Source organism: Agelaius tricolor, unplaced genomic scaffold (genome assembly GCF_023055355.1).
Source record: "Agelaius tricolor isolate 1412-34295 unplaced genomic scaffold, bAgeTri1.0.p SCAF_20, whole genome shotgun sequence".
Taxonomy (NCBI): domain Eukaryota; kingdom Metazoa; phylum Chordata; class Aves; order Passeriformes; family Icteridae; genus Agelaius; species Agelaius tricolor.
This window is the reverse complement of record NW_027269280.1, coordinates 128,890-156,781: the sequence shown is the minus strand read 5'-3', so window position 1 is coordinate 156,781 and position 27,892 is coordinate 128,890. Positions and strand designations below refer to the sequence as shown.

The following is a 27,892-nucleotide window of genomic DNA, read 5'->3' as shown; positions in this document are numbered from 1 at the left end:
GTCCTTGATTCCTTAAATATAGAAATGCAACTTACCCTTTAATTTATGGGACTGACAATATAACACTACTGAGATATAAGAAAACTTGTAGTGAAGCCTTCGCTACAGTAGAGTTTCACGTTATTATACATTTGTAAGTAATGAGTAGTGTGGTGCTGATTGAGTTCTTGGTTTTTCAGTAGCATTGCTGCAGATCAGTTATCACCATAATAACTGAGTTGATTTTTATGCATTATAGATTCAGAACCCCCAAAGGATTACAGGTGTTGTCAGTGTAATGTCTGTATGCAAGGAAGTAATTTGTATTTAAAACTATACCATAAGGGAATCTTAAAATCAAAGTAAGATTTCTGTGAAGAAATTGAAAATCACTGGTTATTTCAAGAAAGAAAAAATCAGAATAAGTATCTTAAGAGAACAGAGCTAGTCAGCTTTTTGATTACTTTCATGTCAGGTTTGAACCTGAACGTATATGATAGAAACTGGGAGATTATAATTTAGTACCAAAACTAGGTCAGTTTGCAACTCCTCTCCCTGCTTTTAAAACTTAACAGAACTTTATTCTGTTCTCATTACAATTTATTCTTTGGAGAAAGTAAATACTGCCACATGAGAATGTTTATGAAACTTTTAAGATAATAATTCATTGAAATCTAGTGCATTGATTAAACCTTCCTTCTAGAAATGCAAACTCTTACTGTAATTAATTTGAAATGTTTTACATTAATATTTTTTTTTATACATAGTTCTTCTGCAGAAAACACATTTATCACTTACATTTATATGGTGGATACTTCTTGTAAATCTATTAATCTGATTAGAGCATTATAAAATACTGTCCTTAAAGGAAGATAGAAAGACATAATAAGCGTTTGCACTCTCAAGAAATACTTAGAATCAGAGAAGCCTTTAATGTGAAGAACGTGTTCAAATGCCTGGTTCATTTTGTTGCTGTTGATTTGCAAAACCTGTCTACTTTTTGAGGTTTAAGCAAGTAGGTGTGTCTCCTATATGTAGTAATATAGGGGTTTAATATGTGTATAGTGATTCTAGTGGTTTAGTTTGTTAATGCTAATTTTGAATATATGCGCATTTCCTTCTTAATGAAAACATAGTTTTAATGGAGTTAAATTGCTGGACATGAATTAGATTAGGAAGTGTGATTTCATACGAGCTCCTTTTTAAATATGCCTACTCTAGTTCACTTCTGTATTCACATCTATGACCTTCAGTACATTTGCATTCTGTCCCTTAATCTACATATTTCTTACTCATCTTGAATTTGTTAATGTGAGCCTTTCCTTTTTTGCCTTGTGTTTGGTTGTTTGATTTTCTTTTTACACAAGAAATGAGATGCCATTTCATAGTGTGTTGTGTGAATCCGGATTCTCAATGTGTTCGTGTTCATGTAATAATGCATTGCGTTGGGTGGTTTTCGCCTAATTAGCACTTTGTTCTTGAACGTGTCTTTGTAGCGGCTGTGGCAGCCATGTATTACAGCTACTACATGCTCCCTGACGGGACCTACTGCCTGGCGCCCCCACCGCCGGGAATTGACGTTGCTGCCTACTACAGCGCCCTGCCGCCGGGGGTGACCGTGTCCAGCGCTGCAGGGGTAGCGACAGTTCCTCCGCCTCCGGGCACCACACCCCCGCCGCCCCCAGACGCAGCTGACAGCGCCAGTGGCTTGGCTTCCTCCACAACATCCACCAGGTACCTCAGACAGATTTGCTTGTTGATTGGGGGAAGTCCTGTTCCTGCACTTCAGTATGGAGTGTTCAGCAAGGGTTCTCTTATTGAATCAAGCTATCTTAACTGTACGATTAACACAGGGAACGAACATCTCTGTATTGTGTGGTCAGGGATTTTTTGTTGGTTTTGTTTTGGTTTTTGTTTGTTTGGGGTTTTGTTTGTATTGCGTTTGGTTGGTTGGTTTTGGGTGGGTCTTTTGGGTTTTATTTGTTTTCTATTTCTTTTTTTTTCCTTTTTTTTTTCTTTTTTTTTTTTTTAAAGCAAGAGTCTGAAAGATTTTTGTTCTATTTTTAAAAAACATTTACTTGTGATGTTTTCAGCACAATTGCTCCAGTGGTTGCCATTATACCTCCACCTCCAGATATCCAGCCTGTCATTGACAAGCTAGCTGAGTATGTTGCTAGGAATGGGGTGAAATTTGAAACTAGTGTTCGTGCCAAGAATGATCTCAGGTAAGAGAAAATGTTATTTAAACTGCTATTTCAAAAGCTAAGGTTTTAATTTTTTAAGGTATTAAATTGCAGGACATGCAGGTTTTGAGAAGAGAAGTATTATTGTTTGTTTGCTTGTTTGTTTAATTGAAATTTAGGGACATACTTAATGGCAATGGGAAAGCATTATTGCTCAAATTATCAAAACAACCAATCTGTAAAAAATGTCTCTAGTAAGCAGGCTCTGAATTCGTATCATCTGAAGTTTAGGATTAAGTAAGAGTGCTTCCAAACATCAAATAACAATCCACTTGCTAGAGAAGACCAGATGGTAAGGAATTGTTAGTATTAGCTATGTTCATGTGCATTTTCACATGCTCAGTTTTCTTTCAACAGGTTTGAATTCCTGCAACCATGGCACCAATATAATGCATATTATGAATTTAAAAAACAGTTCTTCCTTCAAAAAGAGAGTGGTGACAATTGCCAGGTATGTGTATTTTTATATATGCTTCTATTAAAAATGCAGTAAATGTGAGAAAAGGACTTATCAGTTGTCTTACCATGAGATATTTTAAAAGTGGAACACTGAATTAGGAAGAAATTGATCAGCAAAGGATGTGAATGCTTTTTTTTGTTTTTTAGTTTTGTACAGCATTAAAGTAAGGATCTGTGAGGTGGTGTGATATTTAATTCTTGCTTTTTACTATATGCCACTCCACTGTGGCTGTAATATAAAATGACAACCTGAAAATCTTCTGGCTTTCTATACGAGGGAAAATATGCTTTGTGTAGGTTTAGAGCTTTGTAGGATTGTGATTAGTGTTCTGCTGTCAGAAGGGTTAACTATGGCTTTTAACCCCCATACCTTCCCATATGCCTTGTCCTTCTGTGTACAACAGTAGCACAGAGGCTGGAGGAGCTTTCTGACATGCCTTCTTCTGAGGAAGGTTTTGTTAGAGTCCAGTCATGACTGCAACAATACTGGAGCTTCAGAATCTCACAGCAGTTTCCTACTTGCTTTGCTTCTTCTAGTCCATGGTATTAGAAAGTGGTAGCCACACTTGGCATCCATGTTTTTAACTATTCTCATGTTAGATAATTAGATTGTTCTCTTACTGAAAAGAAATTTGCAAATAATATCAGAACTACATTATCTGATGTTAACTTTTCATGGGAAAGAGCTATTTTTTTTTTAGGCCCTATGTCATTTGTCATCTCAAGGCTTAGATTGGGGAGCCTTAAACTGAAGAAGGTAGGCCTGTGGGTAAACTCCTCGGAATTGCTTTGTGGAAAATGAAGAAATTCAATAATGGTTGCTGTTTGGAACACTTGTGTCTGATGTTTTGTTTTAATAGTGAAAAAATGTTTTGGAAACACTGTTTATAAAGATAAGCCGTGGTAAATATGATCTTATTCAGCTGATAAATTACAACCAAAATTGTCCTGTGCCACAATGCTGACTGTTGTTCTACAAAGTGTTATTTGCAAACCAGTGGGTTGAATTCATAATACTTACATAATTAATAAGGACTTGTTAACATGTAGTTGGGGGGAAATCGTACACTAACCAAAGCATAATAGTAAAGGATTCATTTTAAATGTTCAAATGAGTACAGCTAAAAAGAAACTGAAACTGGTTTAAGTCCCTTGAGGTCAAGCATAGCAATGTGTATTTTTGTACTGCATGGCTTTGTAGATAATGCCATTCTCTTCAGTTTCTTAAAATAATGATTTTGATATCTTTATGCTCTAGTAATATGTGTATAGGCAACTAATGCAACTGATGCTTTTCCTTTTGGCCATTAAAATTAATAAGAAACCATACTACTGACTTCAGTAAATACAGGGTGAAGTGCTTGATTTCATTGTGCTTTTCCCCTTTGAGGACCTTCAGAAATCAGTTCTGTTGGTCAGGGAATGGCTGCAGGGAAGATCTGCTAAATGTCTCAATTTCAATGTCACGTATGCTTAACAGCCAGAGCAACCAAACTCTTGGTTGACTATGTTAAATTACTTAATGTTATCACACGACTCACTGTGTAAATGCTTTGAATGTTCTATAATATCCTTCTTGAAATTTTTTTGCTGTGAGTTCAGAAATCATGCTGAATGATTCAGTCATGTAATGGTCGAACCAGTAATTCTTTACTTCCTTGAAAATCTCAGCATATCTGTTGCAACAAAAAAGCCTCGCTAGGCCCAGTGTTCTTCAGCAGAATGTTGGAACAAATCAAACATTATTCCCGTGAAATCTGATTCTGCGAAAAATTTACATGCAGTTGTACATGAGGAAAAAGTGTCACAAGCTTTCACCCTCTCCCTTGGAATTGACTTTATGGATTTGGTTTGGGACCCTGGAAATCAAGACCTAAATAAATATACAGAAGAAGTACATGTTTTTAGGGTCTAATTTTAAAAATATAATTTTAAAGCAGTTTTGGCAAAAGTGTATCAGCTGAAGAACATTATTTTCTTTCTGTAAAATAACATGTTCTTACTGTAGGTCTGGAGGTTTTACAACCTGTAGGTTGACGTGGGGCCCAATTATGGTCATGAGTGCTGAGTAATATAAAATCACCTGTAGTGTGATTATGTGATTTTTCAAATGGCTGACAAAGCTGCAGCTCCACAGACATTGTATTAATGATTTCATAAGTATCCTGTTAGTAATTCTGCTCATTTCTTTTGAAAAGGGAGTGTCTTCTTCTGAAGATGTTCCAGCAGACACTGCCCATGATACACCGAGTGAGACTCAATTTGCAGATGAACATGCACCTGAAGATGCATCTGAGCCGAGTGCTAAGGGAGTTCCAGGAACTAAAAAGGATATTCCTTCTAAAGCTGTCAGTGATGGTAAACTGGTGAAAGGTATGGAAACATGATTTATTGGGCATGAAAATATTTCATAACATATACATAAAAAAAGAAAAGAAGGCAGGGGAAGGTAGGGAAAATAATTTCATCATGTGAAAAATACATTTTCACTGAAGGCATCAAAAAATGTCTGCAATGAGTAATTGGATTGCTTTCATATTTCTTTCTTATCAGACTATCAGATATTTATAGTCTGACACAATAAATTGTTTTACTTCAGTTTTGTGCAAAGTTGAAGGCTTTCAGCAGTGATGCCAGTAAAATCTTTTTTTGTCATTTTCAACTTGACAGTTAAAAGTTTTGTGGAAGAGTGGAGTAATTCATTCTGAAGAAAAGCAGTGGTCTTATTTGAAAAGATACATGTGGAGGATGCATTGTTGCTCATTCTTCCCGTGTTGTTATGCATTAGTTATGCTGGAGGAAAGGGCCCTTTTCATTTCTAAATGAAATGTTTTTACTCTTGCAGTCATGGCAGCAGAGGGACAAGAATGGGTAGATCTCTCTGGACGCCACTCAAAGCTAGCTAGCACACTATTAGTGTCTTGAGTTGGAGAAATTATTGTTTATATCTGGGAGCCAGTTTTCTGACCTGTCAGGAGAAGATATGTTAAAAATTCTTATTTTCAGTAAAACTTAAAAATGTGCATCTTTTAACTGGAACTGAAAGCCACTAAAAAAAAAAAAAAAACAGAAAAAGCACTCTTTAACTGGGCTTCCATGAATGGAAACTTCCTTCCTGCCACCTGAGTGGCTTACCTAATTACTGATAATTTTATCTACTCCCTGTGGTTCCTTGGAATTCTCTCTTCCCGCTTCTCACTGTGCTCGCATTTCCTCCACAACCAGCAAACACTGGGCTCTTTGCTGTGGCTGTCTGACTCTCCAGACTCTGCAGTTTCTTCTCTGAGAAGCCTGAGTAGCTTCCCTGGAGAAGGAACAATCTTCCCTGCCTTCAAAGATGCCTTATTAAGAGCTGCAATGTACACCAAGAAATATGTATTGTTTTTGTTGTCCTGCTATTAATAAGTGGCAAACTGGAGCCTGTACTTTAATAGTAGTAATCTGCTCAAATTTACATAATGGAATATAACCAATGAGTCATTTTGTGGCAATCTGATTCGTATAAACTTATTTTCATTTCCTTTAATGTGGTACAAATCCCACTATATTATAACCTAAGTGCAGTACTTGCCTCCAAGACAGACATGGCATCCATACTAGACTTTTCTTCTGCCTCTGAGGAAATAAAATCCCATTTTAGGATTTGTTCAATCCCAAACAATTGGGGGTAAAATTGGTAATCACAGTTACCTCTTCTCTTGGAATTCTGGAGTTCTTTGGTTTTGAGCCTATTTCCTTACCCTATTATTACCAGAAGCAAAGCTTATCTTTTATAAACTGTGGTATGTAATTCAATTACTGTATTTAAATTTCCCTAATTGCAATCTTATAGGGCATTTATGCAAAAAGCATCTTGAGGAACATAAGTGCTGCAGCAGACCGTATGGTACTAGGTAGTGAGAAATTAAATTCTTCTATTCTTTTTTCTTAAAAGTGTTATTTTTGATAAATGGGTTAGAGATTAGTGCCGGGTTTTTGTTTGGTTTTTTTTTTTTTTTGAGATCTTTACACTGCAAATGAAGTTTCCCATGTTTGTTTAAAAACACAGAAAGAGAAAAAATGGATTATGTTGTCCTTTCCACCAAAATAATTAGCGTTATAGGATGATGACTTTTTTTGTGGCATAGTCTGCAGGAGTAATGGGTAAAGTCAGGAAATTGAACCTGCCTTCTCCTGTAGTCTAATGATGCGTGGAATCTTACCCATTCATTCACAGCATCCTTTGCTCCAATAAGCTTTGCAATCAAGGCCAAAGAAAACGACCTTCTTCCTTTGGAGAAAAACCGTGTTAAATTAGATGATGACAGTGATGAGGAGGAAGAGGAGGGAAAGGAAGGCCAAGAGAGTGCTAACAGTGCATCAAACCATACTCCAGCAATTACCGCTCCTTGTACTGCTCCTGAAGAGAAAAAGCCTCAACTTACACAGGAGGAGTTGGAAGCTAAACAAGGTATTCCATGCAGCACTGAAAACAAAATGGATTGAGTCCTTCACACAAACTGCAAAACAGCCATGTGTGTCAGACATTCTAGGTGTTTTGAATATTTTATGTGTCATGTTTATAAGAACCTTTGTTCCTGCAATTTCCTCCTTATTTTTAACAATGAAATCTTCATTGGTTGCTCAGACAAAGTCAAACTTAGAGCACACAGGGGTGGTTGAATGCTTTCTCCTAATGCCTGATCTTTCTGAATTTTGTTTGGGTTTTTCATTACAACCTTCTAGTAAAGCACTGACTGTGTAGTTTCCAGATTGCATTAACAAAGCCCAGCAAAGACATACCTGTTTGTCATTTTCTTCAGCGAGCAGTGAATCGCTACAAGCTATTTTTCATTTATATAGCACGCCCGTATAGACTGATATTGCCTTGTTGGTGTTTTGTTGCTGTTATAATGCAATGCCATTACATCTTTGTATGGGTTTTTCCTGTTACTGTGTTAATGTGCATTAGGGCAGAAGGGCATGCTGTGTGAATTTCAATGAAATAATGCTTTAAAAGAAGCCAGTTTCACCCATTCCTCCCCAAGGCTGTTTCATAGCAGAGTGTGCTTATTAAAGTGGATGTTCTGTCAGTATTTACCAGCTTAAAAGTTCGGTATTTCTCACAACTATGAGTATGCCACAGGTATTTAGTTTTTCATTCTCAAAAAGGTGGTTTTTTGCTTCTAAGTAGCAGTTGCTTTGTAAACTGCAGTAGCACGAAGTATGCTGTGGTGTTAGATATCTAAAGCAAATATGAAGTTTTTTGTATGATAATAAAAATGAAGTGTAAAACACACTTAGAAAGATCTGTGTGTTGAAAAACCTGTGAACAAAACAATCTGGTTGCTTTGTACATATACCAAGCACAAAAATGAAAGTGAAAGATGAAAAACATTACACAAAGTAGCTGTTAGGTGCATAGTTAAATCAATTCGCTTATTCTCTTCATGTAATCACATACAACATGTAATCACACAAAAAAAAATCTGCTGGTTGTAACAATGATGAAACAGTTTCTGAAAATTTCTGGAGTAGCTCTTTCTATAAACATTAACATATAAATAGGGATGGAAATTGTGAAGATCACATCAGTGGAAAGAGCAAACTGGAGAGTTAGCATCACTTTAAGACTTCAAAAGCTTCTGATTTTATGGAGCTAGTTTCTTTAGATAGCTTTTATAAATAGAAAAGGACAAGTATCCTGAATAATCAGGATTGGATTTTCTTGTAATTTTAAGTTAGAAGTTTTTACTTCACCTTCACTGCTTTACATCTGCTTTACATTAAGCAGATGATGTATCTATTAATTAAGATGCTTGGAGTTTCTTAATTTCAAGCTGATGTTCTTATCATGTCATTGAATGGCTATATTGGGAAGGCTTGAGAATGGCTGGAGGAGCTGTTGGTGATGGGGATGGGTGTTTGTTTTAAGGAAGCCTGAGTTCCCCAAGCATGACTCACTCTAAACTTAATGCTTAATTGTCTTTTTTAGCAAAGCAGAAACTAGAGGATAGATTAGCAGCTGCAGCAAGGGAGAAACTTGCACAGGCCTCCAAAGAATCCAAGGAGAAGCAGCTACAAGCAGAACGCAAAAGGAAAGCTGCCTTGTTCTTGCAGACCCTGAAAAACCCTTTGGCAGAGGCAGAAACTGAGAAGATAGAGGAGAATTCCTTCAGTAGTGAGGTAAGCAAGAAATAAATTTCTCTTTCCCATAAAGCTGGTAGAAGACTTACCTCTAGAATGTGACTCTGACAGTGTGTTATGAACTTGACTGATGAAATAGAAGCTTTTCGAAATGGAGAGAAATTTGAGAGAGATGGAGAGAACATTATCTTATGTATGTCTCTCATCTGTCATTAAAGAACTGGTAGAGAAGTAGGCTGCACAATTCCTAGGTGATTTAGACAGGTACAGAAAGGAAAAGAAGCTTCCATGTTTTAACTATGTACTAGTGAACCAAGTGTTGGAATGCTCACATTGCAAGAGTATTGGGATGGCTTACTTAAGCTGTGAAACTTTCTTATTTGATGTGTATATTGATGGTTTTGCTGCACATTACAAATATAAATATTGTTGAAGTAGAATCTCGGGTTCCTGGGTTTGGAATTACATTGCCTTCAGAAAAGCCAGTAAAGTCACTCTTGGTTGCACTAGTCAAGCAAAAGGTAATCTCTGGATACCGATGGAAAATTTAAACTGTTGATTGTGACAGACTGGCTACAAGAAATAATGACATGGCTTTCAATTGTTTCCTTTCCCTCAAAAGAATTCCAGTAAGTAGTTCATTGCCCACTTCTCGATTTTTCCAAATAAATCATGGATTACCCATCAAAACACTTTCAAGAGAACAGTTGAAAGAGACATACCTGCAGTTAAGGTGATCCATACCAGCAGAGAGTAGCAGATATGTGAATTAAGTGTGGTCACATCCCAAAAGAGATCCTGTTTGGTTTTTTCATTGCTACTGCTAACAAATTTTCCCTGACACAAGTGTTCAGTACTTCTCTTTCCAGTTATATACTGAAGAGTGAATGCAAAGAGACAATGACAATGCAAAACTCCCCATATTTGCAGTTCTGCTCTTTTTCCCAAGGGAATTTGTCAAGGACACGGACATTTCTAAGCTAAGGATCCTTTGATGTTTTTCTTTAAGAGAATGCCTGAAATAACCAGTGAGAGCTGACTCTTTTTCAGAAGAGCAGATGAATGTTCTTGCTCACATCTGAACTTACTGAAGTTCTAAGCTGAACTTGCTAGTGAACTTCTCAACAAAAAACTACACCCTATCCCACTTCTCAGTAAATTGAATTTCTAGAAACTTCTTTTTCTTCTTCCACAGAAGTACAGTCTCAGAGAAGGCATCTATTTTTTCTTACACAAAAAATTCCAGTGTATTTGAGAATTTTAAATTAATCAGTTTCACTGTTTCTTACCAGTAGAAATTGTTTATTATTAAAGGGTTTATTTAGAATTTCAGATGTGTATTTAAATGTTTTCTGATGTGACCTTGCTTTTTAAAAATAAATTGGCTATTGTATTGGGAGTGCTTGTACTGTTTTAATGAACAGTCAACAATGCCATAATGTCTTTGGAAGTAGTATTCCTGCTAAATGTGATTTGCTTAGTGACACACTTGCATAGATACATGTATATAGACTTCTGCAGATAAAAGCTTATTTTGAAACATAAACGTTTTTCAAGCTTGTTTTTTTCATTTGCCATATTCAAAAAAGCATCCATTTCCATTCATTTCAAATAATCTGCCTTTTATTCTCCTTGCCTGTTTTTCCTATTTGTAACAGCCCATTTGAGTCAAGAAATCGTATTGAAGAAAGATGAGTGAAATAATACTGCAGATTTGTTAACCTCTGTTCTATTTACCCTGAGAACCCAGTATGCTGCATTATGATGTCTAAATCAGCTTGTAAATAAATATGTAGCACTGGTTTGGGTTTTTAAGCTTTTTCAGTAGTGTTTCAGACTTTCAGCCATGTTTCAGACTAAAGATGCATCTAAAGATACTGATTGCAAATGTAACAGGAGATAACTACAGTGGCTGTAATATAAAGTATGTTAAAAAGATGAGCGAGAAAGATATGTAAAATTTTGTAGTTTGGTAAATGGAACTAATTGGGGTAATTAAATTAGAAAAGAAAGAAAAAATTAAATACTTGTGTCCACCAAAAACGTCACTAAATGTATTTCATTTCTTGTTTTGGGGGTAGGAACATCCAATGAGGAGTCCAGGAAACAAAGACTGATATACACTGATCAGAGTTAATTTAGTGACATGACTTTTGTCGCTTAAAATTTGTCTCAAAAGTGGAGGAATGACTGAGTTGTATAATAAAGCATGGAGAGGAGTTGAGAATATCTATGGGAGATGCATAATCTTCATTACATTGCCCCAGCCTAATAAGTATATAAAAAAACCAGTAATGCTGTTTATGTGTACATACAGCGTACATTTGCGCTGAAAATCTGTTGATCACGATGTGCAGAAATAAATGAAACGCACAAAGCATTTGTGACCTCTGTCAGATTTTCCTGATACCTTGTATTTATTGGAAGGATCACTGGTACCGAGTGTACATTACATCTTTGAATGAAATCGATTCTACTCGCTGCAGGTAAAGGACAGTCAGTACCCCAGAACAGAGCACTTCTAAGCTGTTTTGGCTTCAGCTAATCTTTAAAATAGTCTGTTCTGTGTTTTCCATAGCTGAATTATTTCTTTTATATGGCTTCCTGTTTTTCTTTTAAGTGAAATCAAGCAAGAAACAAAAGACTGAAAAAGCTTGAGCAGTGAAGCAGCACTACTTTTCACAAATGGCTCCTTACCATCCTTGCATGCATTAGAACAGCACAGTTATGCATAGTATTTCCTCAGACCAGTACTTGGAAAGCATGGAGCTTATTTTAGTTTGCAGAACTGATGAACTTCCAGTGATGCTGTGGCCAGTGAAGTCTGTGCCCTTGTTCGGGACATGGACAAACAGTAAAAGGTTGATGATTCTCTTCTTGTGCTTACATGTATAATTCATATAGACTCTTGGTCTTGGTACACACAGACTCTTTGGCACATCTGTCAGTGTCACTGAGAAGTTGTCTTCATTCTGCAGTGAATGTAGGTTCCTTGTCCTGGAACAGCAAACAACTGCAGTTCTTGCATGCTGAGCTGAAATACGCCAGGTTATATGGAATGCTTCACTGAACTGCCTTTTTCACTTCAGAACAAATAAAGTAAGGTGTTTCATGATCTGAAATGCAAATCTCATTCCAAAATTATTTACCTCAATTCAAATTTTAAGGAATAAGATTATATATCCTCGGTAGTGGGATATGGCATGTTTTATTCTGCATGTTCAAATGTCATATTTTACTCTGTGTCAGAAATGTTTTAGTGGTGATAGTGCTTTGATAGCCATGCAAAAGGCAGTTGGCTATACCCAAACTGTTACCTGTATAAGCCTTAGTATCTGATTTAAATAGAAGAGAAATCCACAGTGATTATGTTGCAAAATCAGACAAGCACATGATTTGAAAGTGATGCTTTTTTAATGGCTTGTCCCAAATGTCATCTGGTGTTATGCCTCTGAATACATAGATTCTGTGGCACAAAGCAGAACTTTCCTTCTTTTGGCTCTTTCATCTTCCCACATTTTGAAACTCTGTTTTATCATTTGTTTCTTTAGATGACTTGTCCTTACTTTTGTCCTGTATGTAAAAATTATTTTTTTCTTGTGGAAAGTAGTCTTATTTCTGAGTGAAATAGAAGTGTGCTGTGTTTTAAAAATGAGATGGTCTTCTAGTTTTGTCAAGCATAACAGGGTTATCAACAGCTGTAGATAGTGTATGTCTTTCACACTACTGTAGTTTATCCTACTTTTTTAGCAATGGACTGTAGATATTCCTGCATGACTTTTTGGAATAATAATAGTGTATAACATCATTCTAGGTTTTGTGTATTTTCTTTGTTAATTTTTGACCAAAATATAATTGACTAATAAAAACCATCCCAAAGTATTTAAAGATAAAAATTTTTTAGAATATTTTGGAGCCATTCACTTCTTTCTTTACTTTTTTTGCAGACTTTAGGTATCTACATCTTCTGATTAGCATGGGAGGGGTGGTTGGGTTTGCTTGTACATTTATCTGTCCTTTTGAAAAAGCAAGATAAAGAAAAAACATAAATGTCACATACTAATGTGGCATTTAGGGGGTAGATAACTTGCTAGCATTTGGAACTTTTTTTATTGCAATAACCCTGCTTTAAAAAACTACATGAGGGTTGCAATTCCTTATAGCATAAATACTTAAGTCATTATTAAATGGGGGAACCAGGGTAAATATTAGGAACTGCCATTTTAATTAAGATAGGTGAGGAGGTAAGAATATTTATGCGTTGATTTTTAGTTTTCAAAGTGCTCAAAATAAAAGAGTATATTGATCCACACAGCAAACAGATTCATAGCCACTAATTTCCTTGCAGTTGGCCCTGTCAAAATCTCTGGTTTTGAAGACCTTACCATGGTCAGTGTACTGTTAAAAGGTGTTTTTTGGTGCAGCAGAGTAACCCTGATAAAACTGTTGAGTCTTTGAGTTCCTATAGAACAAATTCTGTAGGAGCGTATTCTATAAGAAATACTTTTATCTCTTCAAATTAACATTTTGGGCCAGTTCATGAATACTGGGACTGACAAGCTTCTAAATAGAAGTAACAGCTTGCTTTGTTCCACAAATGAATGAATACAGAAATAATACACTTCCATTGCTGGTAGACAGCTGCTCTTTAATTCTCAGTCAGGGAATACTTCACTATAAGCTTTGAGGAACCTGGAGTAAAGAGTAAAGATACAGTGATAGAAAAGAATCTGGAGTACTTTTGGATTTTAGTGAACTGAAAGAATTGTTGATTAACTTTTTACAGTTCTGACATTCTTCACTCTTTGCAGTTTTGATCTAACATAGGATTCCAGTTGCTGTAAAATGCATATAAGCTGTTTGTAATATTATTGATGTCCTTTGCTAGTTGAACCAGACACAGTGCTAGGGGTTTTTTTCTGTTGCAATAAGCGCGTTCTGGGTAATTTCTAATTTTGACTTTAAGTATTGATTAAGTAGTGTAACTCCAGAATAACTAATGTGTGTTCTGGGCTTATGAATACTGCAAATATGCAAATGCACTGAAGGACTCATTTCTGTTCTCATATGGCTATAAATTCTCCCTATTTACAGAGCTCTTTCCTAATCCGTTCCTGCTAAACAAGAGTTGTCAAATCATGTTTTGGCATTACTTTTGTCAGATTTGCTTCAGTCATGCAAATAAAATGCTGAAGAACAACTCTGCCAGAGAATTTGTCTGACAGCGTAGCATTTAATAAAGGCCAAAAAACCCGTGCTGTTTAGTAGGCCAAAAAAATAGACAAAGAAGTGAGATTCAGTGAATGCTATCTGAACATTGCGGTTTAACTTCTTAGAAGAGCTCTCAGACAATGTAAATCTCTCATCCCTTGAGATGTGTAATAAATTTCATCAGGTAACAGGTTTGTTTCCATGCTTTCTGAAACTGCTCTGCTGGCCTGCATATTGGCAGAACCTGATCAGTGTCATTCATTTATTAACTTCCTTCTTGGCAGTGGTAGGAGAGCTTGTATTTTATGTGGCCAAACAAACCTGAGCAGTGAAAACCGTTGGGTTTTTCTCCTCTCTCATTTTCCTCTTAATGCTACTTTGCCTACAGTTTTTTCATTTGAAGCTGCTAGAGGTGTCTACTTCAAGGCAGACTGGGCTATTCCATATTCAGTAGTGTTCAAAGCAAAGGCTCAGGTACCATATCAAGAGGTGAATAATGTTGTCAAAGGAATGAAAGTCAACTCTGGTGGCCTCTTAGGAAACTGGAGATGAGGTGTCTGTGAGGTGCCTGCAGTTACACATGGGAGTTTGTGAAATTGGAAATAGGCCTCTGGTAAACCACGCAAATGATCATGCTGTAAAATGTTTATAATCTTTGAAGCAAGCTTCTTTAGTACTGCTTTGTTGCTAGTTTTGTAAATATTGTGATAGCAGTTATCAGTTAAAGCATGAAAAAGTGTCATGTCTCTAACTTGAAGCAGAGCTGCCTTTTTGATTATTCAAATGTGATTGTTCAGTTACTGTCTTTATGTATTCATGGTAGGAGAAGAGCAAAAAGAAAGAAAAAGATCACCTGTTTCTAATTTGGTTATTTCAGGTTTTAATGTATTACTTTTTATTCTAGTCATGGTAAGTATCCTTGTATCAAACAGTGAAACTCAGATAAGGTGGAGCAGAAATTATGACAGGGAAATGGATTTCTCCAGTTGCCTTGAAATGGCAGCTGGGGAAATGACAGGCTTTGAAATGAGGAGCATATCTATGGTGCCTGACTTGAATTGTTCTAAAGAAGGCATTGAGCCGAATTCTCTGGGGTTCAAGCTGATAATTTGAAAATGTTGTGGTATGATTTTGCTTAATCTCCTTCAGCTGGAATTACTCACTGAACATTAACTGTGCATGGACCTGTTCTGTCTTTGAGATTTATAAATCTTGTGATCTTCCCAATCCTTTACATTTAGAACATTTATTTTGAAAAGTTCAGACATAATTTCTATCAGTACTGGTTCATTTTGCCGTTGAAATTGTCATCCAAACAGCACAGGTCATGGAGGAAAGTGACACTAAAACTTAGCTTTGAATGTCACTAGCTCCTGATTGTATTTCCAGGTTTATCGTGTTTTAAGTAAAACATGTAAATAGACAAAAAGATACCTGATAGTACTCATTCTTTTAGAACACATTTCTTCTAAAAACTAAAGATGAAAAGTTCAGAACTATGTCCTGATTAAGCTGACAGTCTTACTATGCATATACCAACTTGCACGTGTATCTTTGGGAAACTGTACAGGCCTCCATTAAATTTTTCTGGATGCATGTGTTTGAAGATGTCAGCCTTACTTCTGCACATTTTATATAATCCCAATGCAGCACTAGCTAACTTTGACTAATTTTGGAAACTGATCACTGTTCTTTGTTTATCTTTGATTTTAGAGCGTCAGTAGTATACCATGTCCTGTGACTGCAGTCAGAACTTTACCCACCTTAGAAGTTAAACAAGCAGAAAGGCCTTCAAGCAGAAGCAGAGATCCTCCTAGGGATGAAGAAAAGGAAAAGAAAAGGAAAAAACACAAGAAAAGATCTCGGTCAAGATCTCGATCACCATTCAAGTATCATTCATCATCTAAGTCCAGGTCTAGATCACATTCAAAAGCAAAACACTCACTTCCCACTGCCTATAGGACTGTCAGGCATTCAAGGTGGGTTTGGAAACCAAACATATTCTTTAGCGTTCTGTGGGTTAACGTCTTTGCACTTCTTCCATTGCATAGGTGTTTTTATACCCATTGCAAAGGTCACAGTCACCTTGAAGGCAGTATGTGGCACATACAGATCGAATGTGGCAGGTCTTTGGAAAATCCTTTTAGTGAAATAATGAATCATTATCTCTTATTACATACTACAAAACTTTTACCAGTAAATGCTTTTTCCTGATCTTCTTTGAAATACCTGGGGATAGTACGTAGAAATGTTATGATAGCAGGAAGAGAGCTTGCTAATAAATCTGTGGCTGTTACTGGAGCAAAGTAACTTAGACAATATTCAGACAAGAAATAGAGGTAGAGTACTAGGTGGTTGAGCAGCAAAGCTCAGAAGAAAACAAAGCAGTTGAGTAACAAGTGAAAAAATATGATGGAGATACACGGCAGGAATCCAAGAAGAGTGTGAACAGAGGTGAAGGAGAGAGATAGTACACAAGAGTGTAACCCAGTGCTGTGAACTCTGTACTTAATCATTAATGAGATTAAATACACTATGCTAATTATCCAGCTATAATATGATGTATATTGTGTTTTACTCATACTGTTAATTCCGTCAAAGATATTTGGGTCTAGGCACCTTCAAAGTTTACTGTCTGTAAAATTTGTCATATCTGAATGCTTTTCTGCAGTGAAGTTACTATGGTCAGTAGGAAGGGCTTTGAGGGTACATTCTGTGGATCAGTGTACAGAACAGTGTAGCTACTTATGTAGCTTGTAGTTCAAGCGAATTGTATAATAAATACTGCCACAGCTGTATAAGTATGTGATGCCTATGAAACCATACAGTACTTCCTCTTCTTGTCTCTGTCTATGGCTCATGCCTGAAAAAAGCTGCTAGCCTCTGATGACAGTGTGCCAAAACGTCTTAGTTTTCTTGTGCTTTTTTGTTTAATGAAGTGTCTTAACTACACTAGCAGGAATGTTAACATGTTACAACTTACTGGTTTATACTCAATTTTTGAGTTTAAGAGCAATACTTTGCTGCAGAAATCTCTGCTATTCAGAGATGCCAGGAATTAAATGAGCACAACTTGGACTGAAACGATCAGTCCGACATGCTGCTTATTGGACAGCCTTTGACAGTATGTTGTCATGACATGCTGTGTCTTAACCAAAAGTCATCAAGAATAGGTAATCTGTAGGAGTTAATCTTGTGTTTGCCTCCTGGGACATATCAAATGACAAGCACACACAACAGCATGAAAATCATGAATCACCACAACACCTGATTAAATTTGGTTAGATATTTCCTTGATGAGCTGTTGAATTCTGAAATCTCAGAAGTCCAATAAACTTGATGCTGGCTGGCTGAGTTTTAAAATTATTTAGAAAAACAGCACCAGATTTTGCACTGAAAACATTTTGCATATTTTAACTTCATAAAAGTTAGAGCTGAACAGGAAAGGCCTTGTAGAAGAAATGGTGATGATCAAAAGTGTGCTTTATTGAAGGCGTGTGCTATGCCTTAATATACTGTATTTCCAAAGTTAGAGCTCTTGCTCCTGAAAAAGAAAAACTGTTGAATAATCAAGAGCAAGAGGCTGATTCATAACCCTGTCAGATACTGATGTGTTTTGATTCTCAAATGTTTAGGCAAAAATAGTACCTTGTCTTAGTAATTGCCACAAAAAGGCTCGTGTTGTTGCCTAGATAGAAGATATTACTAGGTTTTGTATTTTTTTACCATTACTATTATTTGTTTTTATTTTACTGTTGTTTCAGAAAGAAGTTCAGTGCATTGTGTTGCTTCATTCAAAGCTCGGCATGTTTCACATATCTTTGCTCATCAGTTTTCCTTAGAATAGTATTCTTCAGCTTCACCTAGAACAGTTTTCTTCCCTAGCTTCCCAAAGCACTGGATATTATTACAGCTTTCAGCTGAATGAATAGCTTTGTAAAGAGCCATCCTCTCCTAGAATAAAGTGTAAACTGTTTCTCGATGTTAATGTGTTCCTCGTGTATTAAGTGGATGGCACTCGGAGACAGTCATTACTGTGTGGACAGCGATACTAAATTACTTTGAAACAGCCCTACTTTGAGTATCTGTGCGGTATTTGAATGCCCCAGTCTAATGATGTTGCCTTATTTTAATCTGTTCAAAATACAGATTAAAAATCATCTTTACGATACAACCTGTCACAATAGGTTAATGGGGGATAAAATGTGGGAGGTGTAGATAAACATCAAAATTTGCAATAACATTCTTTGCTTTTTATTCGAGGAATATTCAGGATACTTTGCAAGCTCTTCCTTTTTGGTTTATTATCTTATTCTTTTTTTCCAAAATGCATATTGTGCTTAGAAATCCCACAAATGAACTTTGCAGTATACTTCTTTGTATAGCATTTTACATCACTTGCTTATCATTTATTTTTGCGTTGTTAGAGGCTTAGAGGCTCTGCTGCATTTAAGAATAGTCTTTGGTGATAAGATACAATTTCGCAACTGTTGCATTTTTTATATTTTCTTATGCATCTTTAGCCATAATAAAGTTGAAAAATTCTGTTCCAATAACATGAAGTTGATTCAGAGCATGTTTTGCATATTCATTTCTCTGGTTAACAGCCAAACCTATTTTACAGTAACAAGTTTAAAAAAATCATAGCTATATAGAGAACCCAGATAATACTAGCTTAATTGTGGCATGTGGTGTGCTAACAGCAATTCTCTGTATAAATGCTCGTTATTTTCTGGAACAAAATTAGTCCTATAAAGCTTGGTATCATGCAATTTTAATTCTAGACTTACATGACAGATTAAACAAGCCATGTACACAGTAAACAGTGTCCCAGAGTTCTGTAAGGTACTGCAGAACAGACCTGTCATTCCCAGAGAGGTAATTAGTTATTACAAGTAAGTACTTGATATCAAAGATGGGGCGTATTTATTAAATCTGTCTTGGAAAACAAAGGTTTTGGTTTCTTAGTATTAAGTGTAGTAAATATAAATCACTGTTTTTATTTCTCATGGGCTTCAAAGCACCGTTAAAGAATTGGGTCTGAGCTGTTTCTGGCAGTGATGCAGGGTGTCAGAGCTTGGGTTGGCAGTGGGCTCTTCCAGCTCATGTCTGTAACTGTAAAGAACAGCGATGTTCACCTCAATCTCTATTTCCTACCCATGGATAAATCTACTGCTTTGTGAGTGTGAGAGGAGATGAAGGGAAGTGATTTGATTTGGTGAAATTTGGATGTTCATTTTGAACTAGAGATGGAAAGTCTAAACTTCTTTTCAGTATCGCTGCTTTACTTTATACTGTTTAGTAATAGAGTAGTACTAAAGCACATAATATATCCAGTTAATGAATATTAGCAGTAATTGGCTGTATATTTTGTTAACAGGTTACTTTGTGGTAAGTTTGGATGGGGTGCACCTGTGTGGGAGTTTGTGTGAGACTTTTTACCCTCAGTATTAGGAATTCAGTAGCTTGGAAGTAGCTGTTCTTTGTTAAAAAAGATTGTTTGGTGTTGGGGTTTTTTTCTCCTACAAAAGTGATTTTCTTATTGCTGAGGCGGTGTCTAGTCACATAATTTTAATTCCAATTTTGTAATGAGACATGCCAAGCTTCATAACCCTTTGAACTTTTGGGACCCTTCTAAGCATAAGTCATAAAGGAACAAAGTGTCTTCTGGAATTACAATCTAATGAAAGTTACAATTTACATATTGCAGTAAAACTGATTAGCTGTCTTCTAATTGTTTGGAGCAAGTGGCCAAAGTTCTTAATATTTGGTGATTGGAAGAATGCTGTAGAACCACAAATGTCAGTTCATAAAAATAAAGCTAATGTCTTTTTCTTTCTGATTGTTTGGACTTTTTTAGGCTGGTCCATACAGGCGTGTTTCACTAAAGTTCAGCTTTTGGTTAAGGGACTAAGCCTTTTCAGGATTCTAGTTAATACCAAAACTAGGACATTTTAGTCTGGATGTGAAGTGTGTGCCTCCATATCACAGACTCACAGCATCCACAGCGACACTGAGCATGGAGCCGAGTCTGAGCAGCTCATCAGTGGCAGCAGCAGCAGAGTGGAAAAATTATCAGGCAACTTGGGCAATGAAAAGATTTGACTGCTGGAGCTCTTTTGAGGGAGATCCTGGTAAAATGTCAAGGTGTCTGACTGAACCCAAGTTTTATAATCTGTTGGTTTTTTCCTTTTTTTTAATCCTTCTGAATGGCTTGGTAAAGATCAGATTTTAGAAGTGTCAAAGCAGTTCATTTGCAACAGTTATCTGCCATTGAGATTATTTCTTTTCAGTTGGGCTTTTTTGTTGTAGGAGTAACAGAAATGGCTCAGGACCTTGTAGGTGTGTATATATTATCTATATTGTGTGAACCTAAAGCTCTCTGATCTTAACTGGGCATGCTTTCTATTTTCCCTTCTTGATCTCCTCACTTTTCTAGGAAAAATATTTCAAGTCAAAGTGCTAGTGCCAAACAACACTGATAATGGGTTGTTGGTCACTTGCACTGGTGAAAATATTGGCTGTGCTAGGATTGTTCTGCAGCATCCAGGACATTTCCTGGACTTGTCAGTGTTAGACAGCCAGTGCATCAAGAATGTGCATTTATCTCTGTGAGACATCAGTTCTAGAAGCGCACCACTAATTTAAGAAGACAAGGTCAGGTCTGCCAATCCCAGGCTTTGTGCAAATTGGATTTCTGCATACCAGTTTTAGCAAAATGTGTTGCCACAAAAGGTGGCTAGACTAAAAGAAAGTTTTAAAAGACCAAAAAATAATTCCTTTTTTTAGCCCCCTATTGGGCATGAAAAGCAATGGATAACTTCACCTCAAATGTCTTGGATAGGCAATAAATTTTTATGTAGCTGACAAGTCTTGGAGACTAAATGCACCATGTTGGTATAAAATAGCTATTTGCATTTGGTGAAGCACAATTCCACTGAAGTAAAAGTTTTGAAATAATTTACAAAAAGCAAACTTTAGAATGTTTTTTCTCTCCTCAGGTCACGATCAAGGTCGCCCCGGAGAAGGGCTCACACACCAGAACGGCGGAGAGACGAGAGAAGCGTTCCCACAGCGTATCGCATCAGCAATAGTCCTGGGAACACCAGGAAACGGCCCCGCTCCAAGTAAGGGCTCCTGGTCCTGGACAGTGGGGTCTTGGCATCCTAACAGCCTCGTGTCTTGTAGACTCCTTAGCTAGAACTTCACCATTGTATCCTTTGTATGTTTTGGAGATTTATTTTGATAGAAAAATACTTTTTCGGGCGAAAAGAAATATGGACACACTTGTTGTTCTTCCCTGTTCTTGCATATGTTTGAACAGCAGCCATACAGTCAAATTGGTGGATGTTAATACACTGCTGTTTGCTGGCCATGAGAGTTCAGATTTCACTGGGAGTTTCGTATTTTCCTCTTTTTGGGTCATTTTCTCATGCTGTGATTGTGCAGTCTCTATGACCTCTGTACAGGTCATAGCACAACTATGATGTCAGCTTTCTTGACATCACATCATATCTGCATAAGGGCAACACTGATTTAGCAAACAGTTATTTAACAGTTATTTTACTGGCAGACTGGAATGTGAAGTATGAATCATGGTGTCATTTTGAGAGCATCCTGCATACAGTCACTCTTAAACTATTGTAATCAAAATGGCATTTAGTCTTCAACTTCTTTCTCCATATGTCTTGTGGAATAAGAAGGAAAGAGATCACTTTCAGCTTCATTTAAAAAATTCTATTGTTTCTTACGACAACATCTCTTGATAGCCTGTAATTAATTGATGTGTGGTAGGTATAATTGAGAACTTCCTAAGTATACTTCAAATGATTTAGTTTTTGACATTCATCAAATGAAGATAATAGAGGCTCCTGTGGAATTCATGCAAATTTGGTTAAGTGGAAAATATTTGTTTTCCTATAAATGCACAAAAGACGCTTTTTTCACATCTCCATGCTGTTTAATGCTGTGTTGGTGTGTCTGCTGCTTTAAATGCATTCAGCATTTAAAACTATAAAGGATTTTTAGAATTTTGCTACTCCAATTTGTAAATTATAAGTTGGTAATTGTGAATAATATTGCTATATAGGTCAAAATTTTAAACTTCTGTTAGGCCTCAAACAGGAAACCAGAAAGTGGCACAATAAAATATGGCAGTAAGTACAGAAGATGTAGACCGAAGAAGGAGTAATGTAGTTAAACATAGATAAGGATATTTTGCAGCTCTGATTGCAGAAATTAAATCAGAAACTGTTTCAGCCCTGACATGTTAAATTTTCAAGTAAAAATGTGATGGACCAGTTTCCATGTTGAATTATGGAACAGATTTCTTCATCATTCAGCTGTTCTATTTGTTCATTGTAGTCTGAGATGAAAAATACTGAAAAAGCTTACAGTAAAATACTTTCCTTGCATGACAAATGTTTGCCAAGATTTTCAAGAGTCAAATATGAGATCTGTTCACAGCTTGGTTACGTGAGGATGTTTTAAGAAACAAAGCGAGTAAAGTACATAGCTAGTCAAGGAATAACTGACTTTGTAGTTGATGGTTTTGTGTAGTCATGAAAATGTTAGAGGCTGTGGGGTTTTTTGTCTGCCACTTAATCATTTTTCATTCAAGAAAAGTGTAAGGAGGTTTTGCAATTTTAAATCTTGAGTGTTTTCTCTATAAAAATATATGTATTATGTCTCTATATAAAATATAATAGATCTCTGTATAAAAAATTGTGGGGTAAATTCTGAGATTCAGAGTTGTACGCTGTTTATATGGAAATTCAATGCGTTACAGTATAGCACCTTTTAAAGTAGAAAATTCCCACAAAAATTCAAAGTAAAGGAATGAATAATATGATATTTAAAAGGTGGCTGAAAGTTTTAGTGTTCTAAGATGTTCTAGAAGCTTCAAGAACATTTCTCTGAATAGACTTCTAGGAGTGCATACTAGAGAGGGATGCTTATAGTGAGATATTGCCTACCTCTAATTAAGGCATCACTCTAGTTATTCTAATTATAGTAATATCAATAGTAGTGTGTAAATCATACAGACATAAGTTCATAGCCAGGTAAAAAGATTCAATAGTTTCATCTTTAATATATTACTAATTGAATTCTCTTTGAACTTAATATTGGCTTGTGAGGTGACTATCTCTGTTCCCTTCTGTCAGTAATGAACACACCAGGTACCCATAAGTCCTTTGTTTCAGCTTTCATACTGACAAACATTTGTGGATCTAATTTCCAGGTCTGAAACAGTTCTCACTTAGGCACACTGTTAGGTCCAGATTAGTCTGAGTGAAATACACCATCTCATTTAAAATTTTGATCCTGCGGTTTGTTGCATTGTGGTTGGATCACAAAGAAAGGGGATTTTTTTCGGTTTTAAAAACCAAACAAACTGGATTTGCCTTGTGGATATTTCACATAGCCATAATTCCATGTTTTGTTTATTTTATGAGCTAGGAAAATTGTAAGGGATATAAACTCTTACATTTCTTACTGCATCCTTCAGGTCTGGTGTTGTTTGGGAAGGAACTTCCCTCTAGCAAAATTATTCTGCAAATGTCCAGTGAAAGGCTTTTTGTTGTTGTCCTGCATTCCAAGTGAGAACCTCAGGAACCAGTAGTTACCTAATGTAGTATATTAAAAAGAGCCTTCCGATAAAGTATTTTGTACAACCATAAATGTGCAGTATTGGGTAAGACTAATGCTTGCTGAGTGCAAGAGAAACAGAAGTGTGCAAAGTAACTTCAGCATAGCTAGTGTAATATTGCTTTAAATATTCTTCACTAAAATATTCTCTTCTCACAGAAGTCCCCATGAAAAGAAGAAGAAAAGGCGGTCTAGATCACGTACTAAATCCAGAGCAAGGTCTCCCTCCCCATCCATGTCACCAGGCAAACCATCCACACACAAAAATTCTGTACATTCAACTAGTGTCTCTCCTGTGGAGAGCAGGGAATCCAGCCAGGAACGCTCCAGGTACCGTGCTCTGGTACTGTCTTACTGCAGCGCTGCTGCCTCTGGACTGTCAGGGTGTCTGTGACCAGAGTCGGGGGGGAGAGCTCTGTGTGTGTGCAATGGGTGCTTATCAAAAGTAAAAGTCACTGGGAGCACAGCACTGTCTGAATCAGTCTGATAAACGTGTTGGATCTCTTTGGCTTTCTGGAGTCAATTTCTCAACCTTACGGGAAAATGGTGCAGAAAATTCTGCAGCCTATTTCTAACTTGGAAATTGGAAGCTTTCATGAAATGGGATTACTCTTTGAAATAGAACTTTAATAGAGTGGTTTGAATTATAACATGTGTCAAGATTAATGATTAAATTATTTCTAGAATACAGAACAGCCCTGTTAAAAATTCTCAAGCTGCTGTTCAGATTTGTCAGAGCAGTTGTACAAGTGATTGTTCTGACCCTGACTTACATTCTCTGGTTGACTGAGAGTTCTGTTGACTAACATAGGAGAAACATGTACAATAAAACCCAAATCAAGATGGTGATTGAAATGCATTTTCAAAACTCTTACTATAAATTTCTGATTTTATTTTTTAGGGGAGTTTCTCAGGAAAAAGATGGCCAAATCTCTTCAGCAATTGTGTCATCAGTGCAGAGTAAAATCACTCAGGTACAAACAGGCAAATTCAGAGTATATTGCCTAATTAAGTATGTCCAACATATTGTTTTTTTTCTCTTACCACCTTGGGCAATTCTGAACTTCACGTATGATGTACAGACATGTTCACTGTCTTTTAATCTGTTTGCTTATGGGAGCAACAGTTTTGTTGCTTCCCTAGGTGCTGTCCTTTCAATTTTCATCAAGCCTCTAAAGACCAAGCTAAATTCATTAGGCTGCAGTTGTATCCACTGTAAAGATGCTAAAGTCCATGTTAGGCTGCAATACTCCCTTTATCAACAGCCCATCTTACCATGTAGAGCTCTTTACAAGTTTCATGGAAGAAGGAAATACTTAACTTTTTTCAATTGGATAAGCCAACTTTAAAGGAAAAATTGTCTTAATTATGCTTTGAAAAATTTACAGTAGAAAATCAGAGCTGCTTTTTATATTCTGATGGTTTTTTCAGTGGATAAGTTACTCTTTCAAGAAATAAATATTGTTCAAATATTTAGTTCTGCTATGGAAATAGTGTTAGTTGGAAATTGATACTAGTGGTCTAGTACCTTACATAGAAAATTTGATCCATTTCTTATGACAAACCCTAAACAAGATTATTCAGGAAAAATAACAAGTATAGGCAGCAGAGAAAGAAAAAGGAGTGTTAATATCACAGCATTTCTTATGCTACCAAACAAATGCATGGGAATTCCTGCTACCAAACAAATGCATGAGAAATGAGACACAAACTACAGCATGGTCTTCAAAGGAGAGTAAACATCCCACCCTTCAAACACATATACTCTTCAAAGATCATTGGTTTATGCATTTTTGGGTTAAATGTTCCTTATGGCATAGCATTTCCTATTTTAGTATTAGACTGCTTGTTTGAAGTACAGCTGTAAGAGAAGGAATGGTTACTGAAGCAAAATACAGTTCTTGGTTGCTATTTGCAAAAAGTAAAAAACAGGAATGAAACTTAGATGAATTTGCAAGATATTTCCCAATAGAGATGAGTTAAGCATCTCTTTATCATTAAGGGCTCCAAAAAATGGAATTTAACTAATTATTAAATTGTTGTGCTGCCATTGTCCTGCCTGACCCTAACCAAGTCAGTATTTTTTCTCATTCAGATCCTTCCATCTGTAAAGCAGAAGGAATAATGATGCTAAATTCCCCTCTGGTGTGTTTTGAGAACTTCAGATGCAAAATGCTTTAAAAGCACTAAGGAATTTATTTATGTTGCCTTTGTGAACAAATGTTTAAGTAACTCAGATTTGTTACTGATACACACTTTTTATTTTGTCATCATTTTTTGCAACCCAGTTATTCAATGCCGTTTACATGAAATTTCAATTCTTTTTCTAATGCTGTTCCAACTGGATGCTCAGATAAGACTGAGAGTCTGTTTGCTTTCACAGTTACTGTCATATGAGAAAATGCCTCTGCTGTGTAAATTTTTGGTTCAGATTTACAAAGCAAGGAAAAAAAACTTTCTGGTTTAGAGTAATTGTTACATTCTTTTCTTACCAGCTCTCTCTCTTTTTCTCTTTTCTTTTTTCCCATTTTAAACCTCCAGTGGTTAGTAATTGTGTGTTCATTACAGGGTTTCTTTGAAGATAATGGTCATAGTTTTTCTATTCCAATTGATGTGATTTCTGTGCTTTGTTGTATAGAAACTGCTTGATATATTTATGCAGAGCACTGTTGCATTCAGGTAAAACCAGAATTCAGTTGCTGTCATAGGAACTTTCTCCAAATTATTTGACTCATTTCGCCTAGGAGCTAAACATTTGATAGTCATGACTCCAAGTATGCCACGTGACTGGAATGCACACTAACCCTTTCAGGTGGAGTTCTGCAGTCATGTGTTTTAGCTCTGCTCAAAGCTCAGACATCTCTGATCATTTTCATTTTATTGTCTACAGGATCTTATGGCCAAAGTGAGAGCAATGCTTGCAGCTTCCAAAAACATCCAAACCAGTGCCTCCTGAGACCTGTCGGAACTGACCATCAAGAAATTGTGTGAAAAGAACAATTGGAAAAGAACTGCCTCATCTCAAATGTACAGCTGAGCTCGGCTCACTTGGTTCACAACTCGCCTAATTTACCAGAACTCAAGAAGCTAAAACCTATCTTTCTGTACAGAAGCATCTCCTTGAAATTTCATTAAATTTTTTCAGCCAGAATATCTTTGAAAAGTTTTTGGGTTTTGTAAATTGATTTTTTTGACTAATTCTTCAATAACATTTTATGATCAGCAGTCTGTATGTGTATATTTGTAAATACTATGTTTCTGTGAAAAGTATTACACAATAATAAAGAAGGAAACATGTTTCATTAGCTAGAGTTTTTGTGGAGTCCTTAATTGTTTGCAGTTAATTTTGTTACAAATTAATTGGTTTTTTGTTATTTTCTGCTTTTTATTTGACAGCTGTCTTGCCTGCTGACCACCTTAAGTTGAGAAATTCTGTTTCTCTTCCTTCATGCACAGGATGATCTCAGAAAAATGCTTGTATACTTGGATGTCAGTAGCAGACAGTTTTTGAACAAGGCAAAATTCATGATTTTGAATTGAGGCAAAACTCATGATTTTCTGTCCATGAGTTAGAAAGATCTTGGAGCCTCCATATGAGGGCTTGGCCCTTTAAAGTCAGTAACTAATGGTCAGTTGTGGAGGGATAGAATGTAAGAAAATAAAGATAGTGCAGAAGGTAGCTCACACCTGAGGAGTTGCAGCTGTACCAATCCCCAAAGAATAGGAACAGGCCTGCCCCTAATAGGCCACAGCTGTGCCCAATAAGAAGACAAGTGCTACAAAAGAGGGGGTAGCTGGGTGAAGAGAGAGTTGGGGTTTGTTGGCCGTGCTGCGAGGAGAGCTGGAGCCAGTGCTGCGAGGAGCTGTACACGAGGAATCAGTGAGAAGGTAGGGGAGATTTCCAATAAGATGGCAACAGTCAGTAGCTGCATTGTCTTAGTGTACCTTGTTCTCTCTACTTAGGTACAGAAAAGAGGATATTTTAGGACATTCATCAGGCATCCTGTATAGAAATCCAGCATTTTTCTGATTTAACATACTGTTGAAAATGATATTTACTAACTTGTATTTTATTGACATAGACTTACTAACTTTTTTCAGGAAGTTTGTGTCTTCAGTAAAATTGCACATTTGTTTATTATGCATTCTTTTTTCCACACTGAGACTCTTTTAATGTTTTAATTTAAATGCTCTTAAAATTAATACCAAAAAAATGAGTGGATTTT

The 27,892-nt window shown here is 36.4% G+C and overlaps 1 protein-coding gene across 3 annotated transcripts in view; it reads left to right on the top strand.

The window, feature by feature from the left end:
* Positions 1-26,971, top strand: part of SFSWAP (splicing factor SWAP) — a 37,064-nt gene extending 10,093 nt beyond the window's left edge. The window contains exons 8-19 of one of the 3 annotated variants that reach the window (XM_071444919.1): positions 1,476-1,713; positions 2,073-2,204; positions 2,580-2,673; positions 4,880-5,054; positions 6,898-7,131; positions 8,656-8,846; positions 15,732-15,997; positions 20,010-20,165; positions 21,020-21,145; positions 23,826-23,996; positions 24,568-24,640; positions 26,557-26,971. In XM_071444919.1, coding sequence (XP_071301020.1) covers positions 1,476-1,713; positions 2,073-2,204; positions 2,580-2,673; positions 4,880-5,054; positions 6,898-7,131; positions 8,656-8,846; positions 15,732-15,997; positions 20,010-20,165; positions 21,020-21,145; positions 23,826-23,996; positions 24,568-24,640; positions 26,557-26,622 — 1,922 coding nt within the window. In that variant the 3' untranslated portion in view covers positions 26,623-26,971. Of the gene's footprint in view, positions 1-1,475; positions 1,714-2,072; positions 2,205-2,579; positions 2,674-4,879; positions 5,055-6,897; positions 7,132-8,655; positions 8,847-15,731; positions 15,998-19,878; positions 20,166-21,019; positions 21,146-23,825; positions 23,997-24,567; positions 24,641-26,556 lie in introns of those variants that run through there. The other 2 variants (XM_071444917.1, XM_071444918.1) reach the window with 2 other exon arrangements.
* The last annotated feature ends 921 nt before the right edge of the window (positions 26,972-27,892 follow it).